Raw genomic sequence first — 18,990 nt, 5'->3', positions numbered from 1 at the left:
CTAGCTGTGTAACTTTGGGCAGAATGAATAGCCTCTCTGATTGCCTCTAATAGAACCCTAATTCTCTAGTCCCAATTGTAACCTTACCTCTGCTCCCTGACTCCTAATCAGAAGGCAACATAGCCTTAGGAAGAAACCCCGGATCATTTTACGAGATATTACACTCCCCAAATCTATATACACACACTATCCCCAGCTATAGCAGACACTGCAGGTGCCCCATCCATATCCCTTGGGACTTCCCACTTCAGTCATCCCGCTAATTTCCAATGTACAGTTCCTGTACCTCTCTGCCTGAGGGCTTTCTCTGAAAGAGGGAAGGTTGCTCAGCCAGCACAAGGCAGGCTGAAATGCTGTGAGCAGCTGCCAACTATGAACAGAAGTGGATGTAAATACCCAGTCCCCCAGCCCTCACCTGGGATAACTTCAAGGTGTGATTGTGCACAGTCCTTGCAGGACTAGTCCCTGAACTCTAGTCACTCCCGGCGATAGCTGGTTTGATGACATGCCCTTTGTTGGTTACCTTGCCATCCCTAGAAGTGTCCTCTGCACCTTCCAGTTCTTGTTGCAGGGTCAGCGTCTGGTGGAGGATCCACACTAAGACACTAGCGTTAGCCTTCCAACCCCAGCCTGGACATGGAAGCCTCTTGCCCAGTCATAACCACTTCCCTGAGCCACTAGTCTGCTTGGCATTCTAAACACCTGTCTCTGACTCCCCAGTCCAAGCCCTCCCACTCTGGCTCCCTCCCTAATTTCATCCTAACAATGAATTCAAACACTTTTTTCCCAACCACTATCCCTTCCTCAAATACCCTTGCTTCTCCTCATTGGGTCAGTTCTTGAAGCCCAGCCTGGCCACACAAGGTGCCGTTCACTCCTAGAAATTACCTCTGCAAACTTCAACAAGGGACTTGATGGGAAACTTTAGACTCCTTCCTGGGGGCTGACAGAGCTATAGGGCCACAGCTCCTGGCTGCTTTTCCACCTCTGGACAGGAAATGGGAAGGCTGAGATGTATGTCCTGGATGATTCACCCCAGGGAGCTCAGGGCTGGTACCAAGCCCAAGGGCCTGGGCTGACCCATAGAGGGCTTGGCCATTTGCCTCAGAGCTGAGCCTGCCCAAGATGAGGCAGGGTTGGGCAGGCCGAGGGGATGGGATTCCCCTCAGTGCTTGGCCCCCATCTTCTGCTATTTCCTGTCTTTTTCCCTTTAATTCTCTCTTTTCCTTTTTTCTCCTGTAAGTGGCAACAAGAAGCCTTAAGAAAAAAGCTGCCCATGTTGGCGATTCAAACATTAGCCAAGGTCAATTCTCACAGTTCCCCTGCATTTTAGATTCTTGAAAATCAAAAGCCTCGATATAGTTAAGAGACAAACAACAGAGAAATCATTTGCAGTACATATGATGAAAGGTTAATACTCTTAATATCAATATCTTAAACTACATAAGAAATAAAATCCTTGTAGAAAAATGGACAAAGGATCTAAACAGATGATGCAAACAGATAATGCACACAAAAATAAATCCAAATTCAAATGGCATATATATATGATACAAAAATAATCTGGACCTCATTAATAACCAAAAAATGCAAATTAAAATATCCATTAGGTGTCATTTTTCTACATTGGCAACAATTAAAAAGAGTAATGATCTCCCAAGGCTACTGAGGTGCGGGGAATTCTGCCCTCTCACTCACTGTTGGAGGGAGTGTAAATTGGTACAACCTTTCTGGAGGGAACTTTGGCTATATATAGCAAATGTGAAATGGTATTGCAGTTCTTTTTCTAAAAAGTTTCTCCAAGACATTAATAGTACAAACAGGCAAATGTTCATTGTAAAATATTTTATAAAAGTGGAAAGCTGGACCTAACTGTCCTTCAAGACATTAAAAAAATTTTAATTGCCTGCCTCCACTACTAGAGAATAAGCACAGCTAGAGTAAGGAAGCTTATCTGTCTCACTCACCACTGCATCCTTAATGCCTAAAAGAGTGCCTAACACATAATAGGTGCTCAAAAAGTGTCTGCTGAATGAATAAACAAATGAATGATAGAACACATGAATCAAGAGGGGCTTCATTCAATGATTCAACTGTACAGTAGAGTGATCAGCAGCCGTTAAAAAAGAAATGAATAATAATAGTGTTTACTGAGCCTGTAGTATATGCTATGTACTAGGCTAAGAGTTCCTTATGGATTTTATAATTTAATCCTCACACTAAACCTATGACATAGGTAGATACTATTATGCATAGTCAGGACTTTTCTCATTGAAACATACTGAAACAACTCAAATTAGCTTAGACAAAAAAAAAAAAAAAGGAATTTATTGGTTCATGTAACTGAAAAGTCCAGAGGTGGTCCTGGTTCAGACTTAGTTGGATTCAAGGACTCAAACAATGTCTTGATGATTTAATCTTTCTCTCTTTCCATCTCTCTTCTTTCCTCTATATTGGCTCGATCCTCAGGTATCCTTGCTCCACATGGCAGGTCTCTCAGTAGCTCTGGGCTTACATGGTCCTAAGGACATTTGATCTTAGAAGGCAAAGACAGTAAGGTAGCCCAGGGAGGCGCTGGCTCTCCCTCAGGCAATCTGAATTCTTGTGGTCAGAGGATTGGGCTCCCTGACTAAACCTAGTTAGTGTGTGCATCTTCGAGAAGGCCTGGGAGAAGGAGACGCAGGACCACCAAAGAGAAACTGGGCACAGCCCGTTACAGATGTCTCCTGTAACAGATGGGGAATCTCACAGACAGGCTAAGCATCTTCCCCGAAGTCTCCAAGCTAGGAGGTGGTAGAAGCCTCATTTGAACTCTAGCAGCTTGACTTTGGAGCCCATGATTTTAGTGTGATGGCTAATTTTACGTGTCAGCTTGACTGGGCCATGACATGCCCAGATATCTGGTTGGACATTCTGGGTGTATCTGAGATTAACATTTGAATCAGTAGACTGAGTAGAGCTGATTGCCCTTCCCACTGTGGGCAGGCCTCATCCAACCTGTTAAAGACTTCGGTAGATCAAAAGGCCATGATACTTTATATGTATGGTTTTGTATGTACCCTAACCAATAATATATATATATACACACACACATATGTGTATATATATTTCGTATATATCTCCGGAGAACCCTGACTAATATGTTTAGCTATAAGACAATACTGCAAAGCTATATGCATAGATATGGAAGATGTTCATGACATATTTCTAAGTTAAAAATAATCAGCTAGAGTATCTATGTGCTGAATGACCCCATTTATATAACCATATATAAATGAAAAGCTTGGAGGGCTACATACCAAATCGCTAACAAAGGGTATCTCTGGGGGCTGGTATTAGGGAGGACTTTAGCTTTCTCATTATGTGAATTTTTTCCCCCACAAAGGTCAAGTATTTCTGGGAAAAATGATATTTCCATTCTTGAAAAGAAATTTAAAAGTCAGTAAAATCAAATTTTACACCAAGATGGGTGTGAGCAGCAGGAAATCAGCAATCGCTTCATGAACGTGAGAACATGGGACGTGAAATGGCAGCATTTTCTCTTCTCCTCCCCTCTCTCTCCATCACACTATTCATTTTATTTAATTTATTTTTAGTTTCCTGAGAAGGGCTGGAGACGGTATGCTTGGTTGCTCTTCTTTTCCCTTGGCTCTGAAAGTTTATCCGTGCCAACTGGACTGTAAGTGCCTAGAACAATCAAGTGCACATCAGAAAACTCGAGGGCCAGAAGGAACCTTAGAGAGGGCCTGGTTCAGTGACTTTAAAAAAAAAACGTTTTCTTTTTTCCTTTGGAAAACCAAACCCAAGTGAGGAAGAAAATCAGAAACCAGAATTCTTGCTCCAAGAACATGGTTTAAAAGCCACTCATCTAATCTAACCCAATCATTTTGCAGAAGGGTCTCGGGTATTCTGCTCTGAGTCTATACAGGTGACTTAGATTGCATCTTTTCTGGTCTTTGAGAGGCTTAGCAGCTCCTGAATTAGGCAAGACGACATGTTGTGACTAGGCAGGGTCTCTGTGTCCTGTGCAGGTGAGATGTTCCATTTTTTCTTTCCTGGCAGCCCAAGGCTCTTTACTTCTGTAGGATTATTGAAACTGGAAAGGGCCAGGGTGTTATAGTATAGGGTTCTCTATTCTCAGGAGTGGGTCAGGGTTAAGAGAGACACAAGAGGGGCTGGCCCGGTGGCACAGTGGTTAAGTTTGCACAGTCCACTTCTCGGCGGCCCGGGGTTTACCGGTTCAGATCCTGGGTGTGGACATGGCACCGCTTAGCATGCCATGCCGTGGTAGGCGTCCCACATATAAAGTAGAGGAAGGTGGGCACGCATGTTAGCTCAGGGCCAGGCTTCCTCAGCAAAAAAAAAAAAAAAGAGGAGGACTGGTAGTAGTTAGCTCAGGGCTAATCTTCCTAAAAAAAAAAAAAAAAAAAAGAGAGAGACACAAGAAAGAAGAGCTGGGGAAAATAACTCAGTGGCAAGGCAAGGTGCCTTTGTTAAGCTCCTGGAATTAGGGTTGGGATTAGGTTTGAAATCTAGGATCAAATGTTACAGATAATATTAGGATTAGGATTAACACTGAGGCTAGAGTTTGGATTGGACAATGGGGCTAATACCAGGGAGAATGAATTATGATGATGAAAGGGTTTGAACTGGGAGTTAGAGTCGTGAGGTAAGGATTAGAATCAAAGTTGGAGGACCATCTGCTTTCTCTGAGTCTCTACAAGCTCCTACTTTTTGGTTGTGTCTTCTATGGCCAAGTTCTTTGGACTCAGTATTACCAGGAAAGCAGTGCCTGCGCGCCCCTGCCCTTAGTAACACCAGGATCTTTCCCTTACAGCCTCAGTTGCAACTTCAAGAGTGCTGGCTGCTGAAGCATTAATATCATCCTTTACTAGACCCTACTGAGCTCGTAGATGGCTCCTTTTGGGCCAATGGTGATTGCAAACTGCCCCCAGGAGTCACATCACAGGTTCATCTGGAACATAATCCACACTAGGAAAAGAGTCAAGACAATTATGACAAAAGCACTTCTGCCAATTACCCCCGCACTTTGGTCCCCTAATTTGATGATGCCCTGAAATTTTATGTCCTCTCTGAGCTTTTGGCCAACCAAGTGGGCATATTATAGAAATTGGTTCAAGGGCTCTTCAGAAAGAAACCTTGGGAACTAAGAGTGAGGAGTCAGCCGGCCAGGAACATCATAAAAGGAAGCAGATGTACATTGGGTCTCATTTCATACAACTACTGTGTGATGAAAAATCTTGCAGTGAGTTTCAGTGTCTTCTAGGGAAGGTGGGTGGTGATAAGAGACATTCCTTCAGGACAGTGTGATTAAGATGACAATTCATATATGGGTTTCACATGGATTAAAAAATTATTGTGCCTTTTATTCATTCAACAAATATTTATTGAATACCTTACCATATGTGCCCTGTGCGTTGTGCATATAGCAGTGAACAAAACAAACATGATCTTTGGAGAGGAGACACATAAATAAATATTCAATTATAAACTGTAATGGGTGCTGCAAAGGAAAAAGGTACCACAGAAGATAAAAATGGGGCAACATAATTTTAATTGCGGCTGAGGATCAGCGATGGCTTCTTTGAGGGAATGCCATTGAAATTTAGGCCTGAAATAGTTTAAGTGGGAGTTTGTTGGAAAATTCTTGATCACGTCCATTGTTCTTTACACTTTTGAATTTCAGGCTGTAATTTACTCCTTTTTTGGTCGGTGGTATATACCTTTTGGAAACTTTGCCAAGAACATAACCAACCTTCTTTGAGAACTGCAGGCTACAAGGATGGGCCTCTGACAGCCATGTTTACATTACAAAACAAAGAGCCCTGACTACATAGTGCTCCACTGGCTAAAGGTGACTATACCAAGAATAGACAACCTGACATAAGCTAGACCAATAAGGTTCTTTCTGCTGGGATTTGGGATTCATAGATACTAATTAATCCCTGCTGCTTCTTGAAGTGAGGATAAGGGTCTTGATAAATGCTCGTTAAATTGAAAAGCCGGCAAACAGACAGGTAGGCAAGCAGTTAAATTTCCTTTTGGTTTTAGGGTTACCTTTTCCATATATAAAAGAAAATCATCAAGATGCCAACAGAGAGTCCCACTTAATCTCAGTTTGTTAAGCTCAAAGGCTGTAAGTCTTTCACGAATATGGCAATTTTATGAAGATTTAAGGCCAATATGAGTCCAATGAAAGCTAGGTGTGCTGTACAGCTTCATCCATTCTCTGAAGTTTTGACAGAAATATTTATTGAAGGCTTGTGAAAATCCAAAGTCGAAACTAAGTATTACACAAAATAAAGCAGCACTCACATTTGGGGGTACTTTGGCTCTAAATGGCTTGATTTTTGCTATCGTTGTCTTCATCATCAACAGCATCTTTAGGAGGATGCTAAGCTAAACGTAATGCTTGCCCTTTGGAGGCCAAAAGAAACGACACCAACGTTAACAAGTCCACAAAGCATACACAAACAGAATAGTATACCTAGAAATAAAATAGTAATATTTGGTAATAAAATTAATCTAGGTAATACCCTCTGAGGCTCTCTTATCTCCGGCAGGTCGAGGGTACACAGTAGCTACTTCTAAGAGCCAGGAAGACTTCCTGGAAGTAGCAGGAACTTAGAAGGCCTCAGCTGTGGATCATCTCTCCAGGACGTCTGGAGGAAGTTTCCTCCGTGTTAAAATTAGTCATCAACAATCGCCTTCTGCTCACGATTGGCTGGAGCTCAGACTGAGTTCAGGATCAAAGACAAGAAACGCTTCAGGACTCATTATTCAGTGGCTCAAACTTACTTGGTCACTTATCAATTTCTATCACTGATTTGGCCATAACTCCCTCTAAAAACCAAACATGTCCAGTCTAGAAATTGAGGTTCTCCTAGCCTAGGCATAGGGAGTGGACTTGCGTCTTTGACGCTGGGGGTACCGATAGTGGAGGAGCACGGAACCCGACGGAGACACTACCCTCCCGCCCCCTCCCTTGCTGGGTCGGGGTAGCGGAGGGACATTTTCCATCAGCTCATTGCTACCTAGAGACCAGTTCTCCGCGTGGAACTGGAAGAGTGGGGAGACTGCGAAGAGAGATTTCCAGGTGGTTGGCAGTTTGTGGACAAACGCTCCCTGGCATCCCCCAGGGCGCAGAGCGGCGGGTTTGCGGACCTCCACAGCAGCTGAATACCCCGGGATCCCCGGGAAGACCGAGACCCACTTCCGGGTTTGGAAGCGCTCGCTCCTGGCCCCTCCCTGTACCCGGCTACGGGGTCTCCGGGCGCATGCGCAGCGCTCGGCCGCCGCTCTGGGACTGGCCCAACTTACCCTAAACAACTAATCAGCTCCTCCCCCTCCCGCTTGGGGCGTACCATTAGCGTGTGGGGGGAGGCAACGCGCCCAAGAATACCCAGAACCCTGCTCCCCTTCTTCAGACGGGAGGAAGATAAGTTTGCGTCAGATCTTAAAAGTTCCAAGAATACGAAAGCCTCAGAGGCGCGTCGCCGAGGGAGAGCCCGACCCTCTCGGCTTTGCCCACAGCCCCGCACTCCGCCTTTGAAGTGCTGAACAAAGTGGCACGCCCGGATCCCAGCTGATCAGCTGCTGGGCTTTGGCGGCGGCTCCCCCGGGCGAGACCATTGTGACTCCTTGGGAGGGGTGCGTGAGCAGGGAGGGGGCGGAGCGGCCATTGTCCGGTCAGCGCAGCCTCCGGGGGAGCGGAGGGTGTTACGGAGCGAGCGGGGCCCCGGGCTTCACAGCGGCCGCTGCTGCGCCAGAGCCGGCGGGGGCCGCAGGTCCTTCCCAGCACCGCCGCACGGGACATCACTCTGGCCGGGGCGGCAGTGGGAGCTGCGGAGGGCGCTGGGTCTTCTCTCCTCCCCCGCGGTCCTCGGTTCACCCGCACGCCCCTCCTTCTCAGCTCCCCTCCCTCTCCTCGCCGCGCCTCCCCCGGCCCCCCCGTCTCCTCAGGCCGAGTGGTGCGGCCCGCCTCCAGCTGACCGGCCTGGAATCCCGGCTCGGAGCCCCGGACTCGCGCCCGCCCGCGCGCCCGCTCCCTCCCCCTCCCCCCGCCCCGAGCCCCCCGCCGCCGCCGCCGCCGCCGCCGCCTCCTCCTCCGAGCGGGGCCCAGGCCCAGCCGCCGCCACCACTGCCGCCGCCGAGCTCCGCCGCCGCCGAGCACCATGGGAGACGCCGGGAGCGAGCGCAGCAAAGCGCCCAGCCTGCCGCCTCGCTGTCCCTGCGGCTTCTGGGGGTAAGTGCCCGGCCGGGTGGGGGCGGGGGCCGGGGGCGCGGGCGCCGCGGCTGCCCGGCAGGCCTCGGGGCCCGGAGAGGCCGGAACCCTGGGGGCTGGGCCCAAGCCGGGCCTACGGGGAGGGGGCAGGGGCCGCGTCCCGGGGAGGGGCGCCGGGTGGGGAGCTGAGGTGGGCAGAGAAGGCCCTGCCCGGGGTGCGCTGCCACCCTCTGGGACTCGCCTGCCTGAGGCTGGGCCAGCAGGGGCCGCCTGGGCCACGGGGGAGGGGGGCAGGGCAGCGGGGAGGGAGGAGGGGGCGGCGTTGGCACCTCCGGGTGGAGCTGGGTGCCCCCTTCCCTGGGCGTGTGGAGGCCAGCCCTTCCTCCCCCCTTGGGATGAGTTGGTGCTCAGGCACCCGGAGGGTATTTCCTCTGACTTTTTCACCTCCCCTCCTCCCTGTCCCCCGGAGACTTGCATCATCACTTCCTAAATTATATCCCAGTGCCCCATTTGCTTTTAGGAAGCTGTTCACACGTCACCCATTTTTAACAATCGAGCCCAGAACTCAGGCTGGGCTAAAGTTATGAAACTGTTGAGCTCTCACCTTTATTTAAAACACGTTTCAGAAGATCCGTAAAATTTCCTTGTCAATAAAACACCAAAAAACAAAAAAAAATTAAGTCAGCCTGGCTTGGGGACGTGAGAGCCAATTTGCTCAATAGGCTTAAATTCCCTTCCCCCCATTTTTTTTTTAAATGAAAAAAATATTCAGATTGGCTAGCATATATTATTACTTGGCCGTCCTGTGTTCGAGTGAAAAAATATGAGGTGGAAAATCAACTTTTCACCTATAGTTATAGTTTAAATTCTCCGTGTAACACTTTTGAGTTTCATGGATTAGCATCCCTCTTACCTAACAGGTGCCTCCATCATGCCTTATGACTCTAGTTGTCTTGTAAGGAAACTGGAGACTGTGAAGGCTAATTTTTGTGATTGAGGCTTTTTTTTGTTTTATTTCTCGAAGACTTAGTATATTTGGAGGTGCATAGAGGCAGTAAGGAGATGTTATTTCTCGTGAGGACATCTTGGGAAGATGTGTTGAAGTATTTTATCTTGGCTATCTCCCAGATCTGGGAATGGTTAGGGTACAAATTAAGGCAAGGACTTTTGGGAGTACAGAGAAAGATTAGAAAGTGGATCTTAGTCTAGGTTTCTGTCGAAATTGTCAAATCCAAAGGTTATGACAAAGAAATAGATTGCCATTTACTCATCTTTCTGCCTATTCTTTCTCAAGAAAATTCCCAGAAGGACATTAGTCAAATATAAGTTATGGCATTACCAAAAGTTCTGAAGATGTGAAAATATTTTAGGTTTTATAGTTTTCCCTTTTTGATTTGAAAATAACATTTGTGTTGTCTGCTAAGTACTTTCATGGACAGTCTAATTCCCATAGGAATCTTTGTGAGGTAGGAACCATTATCTCTTTATTTGTAGGTGGGGAAACTGAGGCTTAGGGAGGGTGGATAACTTGCCCCTTGCACACAGGGAGTTTAGGGTGGAGCTAGTGAGCTCTGTAGAGTGCTTAGTATCATCATGTTTATGACATCAGTCTGCTGCCCTGGAAAAATCTTGTGTCACAAGCCTCAGATTGTAACTCATTGTAAGAAGACATGTGGCTCAAAGAAAGTAGCTGCCAATGGCGACTATTGCCCAGGATGTATCAGAGGTCTGTTTCCTGGCAACATGTTTGTGTCCTTGGGACCGTTATGAGTGGAATTCTTATTGAAAGACCTATAGCAAGACTTGGAAACTAAGGACATGGAATAGCCTTTTATCTGTAGTCAGCAGAGTTCTGAGTAATGCTGAGAGAGTTTGGTAGTAGCAGAGAGGAATAGTTACCCTGGTGCCATACTTGATCTGTAAGCAACCAGGGCATCTTTTTTGATACTTTCAATCTGGCACTTTTAATGAACTGCAGTTTGCTTAACAGGAGTAGTGAGCACAAAACTAATATTTTTTCTGATGAAAAATGTTCTTTTTAATATGTAATGTTTTAACCTTTCCTAAACGTGTTTGTAGGCACCTGTGTAGTTTGAATTTTATACCAAAGTATAATGAAATTGCCGCCTAGTCTCCGTTATTTAATAACTGACTTTCCCTTACTGCATGGGCTACATTCATGTTATGTTCAGTACGTAAACTCAGAATCTATTCAACAAATGTTTGACTGTCTCTGATCTGCTGGTGGATGAGGGGACGCTAGTCCCATTCTTTGGGAGCAGGGGGCGTAGAGAAATAAAGTGACAGTTACAATAAGGTGTGTTAGATTTGGTACAGGGTGCAATGGGAAGGACGCCTACCCTAGCTGAGATGGAGGTGGAGGAAGGTAGCCTGGAGGAAGTGACACCTGCCTAGTCCTGCAGGAAGGATAGGAGAGAATGGAAATGGAAGAGTGTTTCTTTCAGGCAGAAGGAATAGCATGGCTGAAGGCCTGGATGTGAGAGAGAGCACTACAAGTTTGAGGAACTGAAAGTTCATTGAGGTCGATTGGTAGATTGTGAAGGGGAATTGGCTAGAGATGAAGCTGAGATGGTGAAAGAAGTTGGTGATACAGGGCCCCATAGGTAATGCTTAGGACTTTGGACTTTATCCTGAGTCCACTGGGAGCTATTGAAGAACTTTGAGCAGGTAGTGACATGAGTTACTTCAATATGAAAGATTATTGGATGATCTTGAGAGTGACTTGGGTGTGCGGGTATGATTGTGTGCGTCTGTATGAACGTGGTGTATGTATGTACGCAGTGTATTTTTAAGTACAGAAGATTTGTCAGGAAGGGTAATCCAGGCCAGCGATGATGGTGGCCTGCACCTGTATAGTGGCCAGGGAGAATGGAGAGAAGTGGACAGATGTGAAAGCCATTCAGGAGATATCTTTTGCCTTTTCCTTTCATGAAAATGAAGATGAGTATGTTCCCTAAAAACTTCAGTCAGCATTGCAATCTGTGGAAGCTGTAGGTCTGTGAAGTCAGCTAGCCAGGGCCCACACCCAGCCCTTTGCAGAGGAGCCTTTCAGCAGAATGTTCTGGCACCAGCAGAGTAAAGGCAGTTCTTTTAGGATTGCTCTTGTCTCCAGTGACTTAGGCTGTAGTTCTTGCTGCCCAGCATTGTTTAGTCAGGACACCAATCCGTGGAGCTAGGTTAAATAGGAGAGCTTTGAGGTCTGGTGGGAGCGCAGTTATGAGAATGACAGGAGGAGCGTATGATGCAAATGTGTTAGTGCTTAGAACACTTAGAAGTTTCTGGTTCTCTCCCTCTTGGTTTATATTGTGTTGTATGCAGGTACCATCTCTCCACTGAGAAACTTTGCTGTCTTGGAAATTGTTGAAGATGTACCTCTTTATAAAAGTTGGAAGTTGTTTGTATAGTGCATACATACAGTGTTTTTAGGTTAATGACCATAAATAGTTTTTCCCTGAGACATGGACTTAAAACTTTTAGTGGAATATGAGCATTTTCTTGGCTCATTTTAGGCATTCAGTAATCACGCAGAAACATATAAGTTTGTAATTGTCAAATCAGAAATGAAATAGTTACATTAGTATGTTTAGTGTATTAGTACTATTAGTACATTTTGTTTAGTTGAAATATATACATACACGAAAGCATTTTTAAACTATACACATACAAGTGGTATTAGTTGAAGCCACATTTTCCATTGTTTAGACATTTAAAATGTACTGATTTGCGTGTAGATTCTTCACAGATATTTTCAGAAGTTGTTGAAAGGGCAGGCCTAATATGTTAAAAAAAGATAGGAAGAATAAGACAAGATACTGACTGTATTATAGGATAGTAGGATAATTAGGTAGGATGAGGAAACATGGACTTTTTTTCTACTTCTACTTATTAAGTATAAAAATCCAATTACTGTTATTGATACTTTGCTTTTACAATTGGAAACAATCTCTATCACAATGTAATATTATGGAAACTTTGGAAGTATTTCTTTCATAAATAAGCTTAAAGTATAGTAGACATAAATGTTGAGTCTGGTATCTGGGGAATAATGGAGTATTTAAATATGGAATTTATTAGGTAAACTATTCATTGTTTTAATAAAAGAGCTCTTCTTTCTAATCACGTCATAAAAGAAATATTACAAGGTACATTTTCTTTAGGGAAACAGATTTTATTAGTATTTTAGTTTTGTGATCTATTCTGTTGAAGCATTTAACTTACCAACTAAATCTGTTAGATAATGATGTATTTTAAATAAAGATAGGGTTAGGCAGAGATCAAGAGTAGTCTCACAAAATAAATTCCTTTCCTGGAATGGTTTCTAGTAGAAAGTTGATTGAACATATAACGTGATTTGTTTTATTACATTTTACTTTTGGCAATCACAAGATACTGACTAGTTAGCTTAAACAGAATCTTTCTATCTATCTATATTTTTTCTTTTGTTTTCCCTGGGCCTAGGCTTTGGGAGTTCATGTGGAACACTGTTTCTGTCACTTTGTGAGTCATCTGGCTAGCGTGCTTGGCTCCCAGCAGTGTGTGGCCCTTACACTCGTTTGGTTCTTCAGTCTCAGTCCCATCTTCTTTCCCAGTTGGGACATGTTGCCACGCTTCAACCAGCTTAACCTGGGCTTTCAAGTTGATGAGAACACAGCGTGAATCACTAGTTAATCAGTAGACTGTTCATTCCAGTGATGTCACTAATTATCCTTTGATTACAAAACCCCCTTAAACATTCTCTTAAAAACAAAACAGCTTGTTTGTGCAGTTTTACTTTGCATCTTTGAGTATTGTGTGCGTCTGAAGATATGACATGATTTAAATGAAGTATTCACTGTCAGTACATTTATCTGTTTGCTCTGTTTTCCTGATTACATTTGGGGGCATCCAGAAAATATGAAATTTGACTCTTTGATGTGATGGAATACTGGGAGATAATTTTTTTTTTGAGAAAACATCGTCTTTGTTTACATTGGTTTGAGGCAATAGCTTTTTAAAGTTAGATCCAGTGAACATGTAGGACATATGCCTCTTTTGGTATTAACCTCTTCTCCCCGGTCACCCTTCTCCTTCCCCGTCCTCCTTCCCATTCCAAAAAAGAGAACTCAGCACTTTCAGTTGTACTAAAAAGTTTTGACTAAAAATCTCTTCATAATCTTAAATGATATTAAAGTTTACATTAGTTTTCACAAATTAACCTTTTCCTAGCTGGAAAAATCACAAGGCTAAGAATCCTCTGAAATGAATAAAGTCCTTAATATTTAATACACCAGGGTGTTTCTTATTTACTGAGAACAAAGTACTAAGAGGGTGAGAACTAATATAATTTGAGTTTTTTATTAGGTCATAAAAAGGTTGTGTCTGTGCAAACTGTTGGAAAATTTGAAATCTTACGATTATCATAGATGAAGATTGAGGTTAAAAATTCCTTTTTCTTTTTGAAGAAAGGTGAAGTTTCGTGTCTCATCAAAGCCACATGTAGAAAGTGATTGGTTGCCGCCCACCACTTGTATAATTTTAATGAAACGCTTAAAAAATCGTCCAGATTCAGGCTTGTTGTGGGACTTTGTGTCAGAGTGATTTGCAAAAGAGGCCATTCATTCCAACTGGGTGGATGACACTGATGTCACTCAGTTCTATGAGGGGCTTTGAGAAACAGGTTGACCTGCTTTGGATTGGGTCCCTGTGTAACAAGAGTATGTTGCTGAATGAGGTATTTGGACATAAGGAGGAAGTTTCCTATATGTGTTAAATGCACAAGAGAGGTTAAGCAACTTTTTTTGAAGTTTTTAATAACCGGAATCTAAGACTGTATTCTAGAATTGTGCTGTTATGGTAGTCACTAGCTACATGTAGCAGTTTAAATTCATACTAATTAAAATTAAATAAAATAAAAAATTCACTTCTTCAGTTACAATAGCTACATTTGAGGTATTCACTAGCTCAGTGGTTAGTGGTTACCCTATTGGGGAACACAGATATAAAACGCTTCATCCTCCCAGAAAGTTCTGTTGGACAGTGCTCTTCTAGAATGTTGACCTGATAGGCAGCCAGGATTTTCAATCCTGTTTTCTTTTTCCAGTTTTATTGAGATATAGTTGACCGTTAAGCCTATTTTCTTGTAAGTTCTCCAGATCCCTTTTTTCTCATATTCTGAAAATGAGGGACTTGTCTAATTTAGCTCTAAGTTTCTTTCCAGCTGTAACATATTTTATTTCCATTGGGAGGAAGCAATGCTATTGTTAATCTAGATTACTGGGAACTGCTCCTTTGATCAGTTTTGGGAATTAACATTTCAGTACAAGTTAGTTTATAATTTGAACGTTTTTTTCAGGTTAACTTTTGAGTCAGTCATCTTTGCTCTTAGCACTATTAAACTGGCAACCTCAGAGGCCTATACAGGGAAATGTTGGACTAAGAGAGAAATCGATTTTTTTTTTTCTCTTTAGTGAGAAGATTTTTTGAAGCTGTTCACTTTGGACTGTAACTTCTGTAGAGGAATAGTATTTGTTTTCACAAATGTAAATCTCATATGGCAGCTTTTGATATGTGATTAGGGATAAGTGCATTGGATTTTCTGGTAAATTCAAGCCCCTATGTAAAGAGGAAGGTGGAGTGTATTGGCATATCCTGCAGCAGTGGGCAAAACCAAACTGATCTGCTATGCACCAGGCTGAGGTAATGGCATAAGATGAATGAAAATGCTATGTCATCCTTGAGGCCAGGGGACAGAACTGCAAACAGTGCTGGATATCTGAGGTTGTGGCTACAGCTGTTAACCGGGGGAAGAAAGAATGCAGTAGGAAGAAGATCCAGTACTAGCTGACTGCTTCTGTTCTTTCAGCTGTACCAGATGTCCTATACCATAGGCAGATGCGATTTTGTATTAGGGCAGAAGAATGTCCTGGGAGAGGTCACTGATGCAGCTTGGCACCTACCACTCTGGTTGGTGGAGGCGGGGATAGGAGTAGGGGCAGACCACGTCACACCACAGCATTTTGTGTTTCTAGTTTGTGGACAGGCTCTATTTAGCCTCATTGCTGCCTCATTAATGACCTGGGCAAGAGTGAGGTTGGTGACGTTGTACTTGGGACCTTTTGGGGAGTGCCTTTTCTCATTTCTTTCTGCTAAAGTAGAGTGGAATGTAGTAACAGCTGTTGATGTTATCTACTTCTTGGACTCTTCTATACTGGTAAGTTGAAGTGCATTTATATAAAATAATCACACTCTCAGTCACACTTCCTGGAAGTACTCTGACCGTTCAAAAGCATCACAAATACTCTTCTTGCAGTCAGGTTCTTTGGCCAAGCATTTGCTTTTATATTATATGCTTGAGTTGGTAGCATTCCTGAACATGGTGTGAGGAAGTTTCTGTAGCTTATGGTACTGAACTGGAAGGGTGGGAGCAGGAATTTGAACACAGTTTGGGTCGATGGCTTTGCTGATCATGTCTTTGCTTTCAAAGTCTCTGCCTATTTCAGGTCATCGTTTTTCAATTTTCAACCCTTTCTTGGGTGCCTTATATGGATAGATGTGTTGGCAGTGTTATCTCCTGAAAGAATTCTTCTTTGACATAACAAATGGGACATAATGTAAGTTGAATAATATAGTCATTCTTAAACTGGCCATAGTAATTAGCAAGAAATAATAAAAGATAAGCTGGAGGTGGAAGGTGTGGTGTATTTCAGCGTGAGTTGTTTCTGGATTTATGATCTTTTGGTTTCTGTCCTGGGGAGTTATGGATGGTACTCTTCATTTTCTTCTTTAGATGCCACTCAATCCAGAAACCAGTTTTTCAAGTCTTTGTGTGTGTGTATATGAAACTTCGCATGTATTACAAAATCTTCACAGTGTGTCACTTTATACAGTTTTATCTAATTTGCTTTTCCCTTTTAATGTAACACAAAGCTGTGCTACTCAACCTTTAAAAATAAAGGAGTGGGGCTGGCCTGGTGGCGCAGCAGTTAAGTTTGCATGTTCTTCGGCGGCCTGGGATTCACCAGTTTGGATCCCGGGTGCAGACCTCCACACTGCTTGTCAAGCCATGCTATGGCAGGTGTCCTACATATAAAGTAGAGGAAGACAGGCTCAGGGCCAGTCTTCCTCAAGAAAGAAAAAACCGAAAAAACTAAGGCATATTAAAAAAAAAATGGAGTGTTCTTGGATGTTGATCCACAAAAATGCTTGCTTAGGGGAACTTCTGTTTTGTTCTTTTATTGATTGGGGGATGTGTTCGTGTTATCTCTGAGGCCTATATTTCCTGTTTCTGTGGATAGGTCATTGTTGAGTAGCTCTCCCTGTCATCTGTGTCGTCACCACCCCCCCTTCCCCCCCACTACGGTAGCACTTCCAAGATGTGTTCAAACCATTCATTTTATTTGCAAGGCTAGTCTTTTTCTTCAGTGCATACTGGACAGGATCTAATCAAGGAACAGTTGCTGTGCCTTTAATGATAAGGGGACAATTGAGTGAAAGTGTGGAGTGTTGCACGTTGTGTATTAGAGTCTCTTTAGGGGTTTATAATCTCAATAATGTGAGTATGGATTAATTTAGAAAATGATAACCATAGTAAAACCTGTTATATGGAAGTACGTGTCCCTAAAGACTGCATTTTCTTACTTTTGGTTTTAGACTGTACAGTGACTAGATATTTGAATCCCGTAGTTGAAAGCCTCCTAGCTTTACCTGAATAGTTTTCATTGTAGATAAATTAGATACTTACATTGTATGTGTTTTTGGTTGAGCTAGGGACGGGAAGAATGGACTATGTTGGTTTTGTGTTTAAACTTGGGGTGCAGAAGAAGACAGATATGTATCAGATACCAGATTCGGAAGAGAGTTGGAAGAATGAGGACACAGAAGATTGTCAAGGGAGGACTGGAGAGCAAGGGGGATGGGGAAATGAGGATGTCAGTAGGGTGATGAAAGTGGGGTAATTAGGAATGAAGATGCTTTGTGGTCACCAGCACCAATTTCTAGTCAAAATATTAGAGGTGGCCACGTCTGTAAGGGCTAGAGAAATTAATGTGAACAGGTGGTGGGTAGGATTCAAGAAAACATTCTGTCTTATCTTGGAGTGAGGAGTGTGAGTCCCCTGGGGTCTTACAGAGAAGTGCTAAAGATCATAGGATGAGATCTGTGGTATAAATTTCAAACCTAAGTTTAGTGGAAATGGCAGCAGCTTTCAGCAAAATTGGTGTTCCATCTGTTAGAACTCCATGGGCTCTTTCATCTGCTCAGCCCAAAGGCACCTTCTCAGCTAGTTAAAGGATGGTATTTCACTGTGTCTCTGTGGCATGCCTCGGAGACTCAGTCTGCTTCTTTCCTTTTCTGATATTGCCATGACCAACTCCTTTCCTTGGGACTGATTTTTCTTCTCCCTTTTCAACCTCCAAGCCTAGTGGAGAGTTCAGCAAAGTTTCACGCATCTTCAGCTGTTCTTGGAAAAAAAATTCTCACAAGCACTTCTCGTTTAAAAGATTTTGCTACTAATACATATGAGAGAGGTTACATTAAATCTTAAAGAATTTAATAATAGTGTCACCTGGGGAATAAGAGCTTTCTCATTTGCTGAGAGGCTAATGAAGGGCCCCCTATCATCAAACCCAGTCTCTTCCAAAACACCCCCAAGAACAAAGGGCATGCTGATTTCTTATCTCCAGAAAACCACCTGAGCTCACTGGTTAGGCATAGGCTTCGGAATCAAAGTCCTGGGTCTAAAACCTGACTTTATAACTTTCTATTTGACTTTGGGCAGTTTGTCTGCCTCTTTATCTTTAAAAAAGAATATCTTAGAGTTGCTTTAAGGTTTAGTGAGTTCTAATGCCTGTCAAGCCCTTGGCACAGTGCCTGACCATGGTAATTACATCTATTAAGGGCTAACATCCCAGCCTTGAATGAAGGAGCATTAGTGGCAGATTAATAGACACAGGAGTATCTTGCCTCATCTTGGCAATTTGCATTTATGGTAGTCTCCAGACCAGTGCCACCTAGTTAGTTGATGAGGTTTCTGACCAGCCTTTGGGCCGTTTGGGTATTTTCCAGAGCCAGTCCCTTGTTCAGCAAGCATTTGTTAAGCTCTCTCTTGTGTATCTTGAGCTCTGCTAGGCATGATGTACCCTGCTCTGGCCTCTGCCCTAAGAAAGCTCACTGTCTAGAAGAGGAGGCAGACTAATTGACGAAACACCGTGAGGAAAGTGCTTTCGAAGATCATCACAGAGGGCTGTGAGAGCACTGACGGGGCATCTTACTGGGACTGGGAGTGGAGGATGGCCAGGAGGGCTTCTGAGGAGATGGTGCTTTGGCTGGGTATGACAGATGAGCAGGAGTTAACCACGTGAAGTTGGTGAGGAGGGGCTTTCCTGGCAGTTCAAACACCTTGTGCAAAGGCAGAGAGGAGTGGGAAAGCATGCTGAGTTCAGAGAATTGCAAGTACAACGCACTTTGTTAGCTGCAGCGTATGGCAGGAGGCAAGATGAAGCTGGGGAGATGAGCAGGGGCCGGTTATGAAAATACTTGATTTCTGTGCTCTTGAGTTTAGATTTCATCCTGGAAGCAGTTGGGACCATTTAAGGATTTTAAGCATGGATGACAGATGATATTTATATTCAAAAAAGTTACTCTGGTGGCAGTGTGGAGGAGAATTGGAGGGTACAAACATGGAACCAGAGTCCACTTAGAGCGTTTAAACCTTTTTGGGCTTTGGCAATTTGATGAAGCCCAGGGAC

At 43.7% G+C, this 18,990-nt stretch overlaps 1 protein-coding gene across 2 annotated transcripts in view; it reads left to right on the top strand.

Moving 5' to 3' along the window:
* Positions 1 to 7,450: 7,450 nt before the first annotated feature.
* Positions 7,451 to 18,990, top strand: part of ZFAND3 (zinc finger AN1-type containing 3) — a 311,100-nt gene continuing 299,560 nt past the window's right edge. The window contains exon 1 of one of the 2 annotated variants that reach the window (XM_044776614.2): positions 7,451 to 8,266. In XM_044776614.2, the coding sequence (XP_044632549.1) occupies positions 8,196 to 8,266 (71 nt within the window). In that variant the 5' untranslated portion in view covers positions 7,451 to 8,195. The remainder of the gene's footprint in view (positions 8,267 to 18,990) is intronic. The other variant, XM_044776615.2, reaches the window with a different exon arrangement.

The sequence above is a fragment of the Equus asinus genome, chromosome 8, assembly GCF_041296235.1.
Source record: "Equus asinus isolate D_3611 breed Donkey chromosome 8, EquAss-T2T_v2, whole genome shotgun sequence".
Lineage (NCBI taxonomy): Eukaryota > Metazoa > Chordata > Mammalia > Perissodactyla > Equidae > Equus > Equus asinus.
The sequence above is the reverse complement of the archived record's forward strand: the minus strand, read 5'-3'. Positions and strand labels throughout refer to the sequence as shown.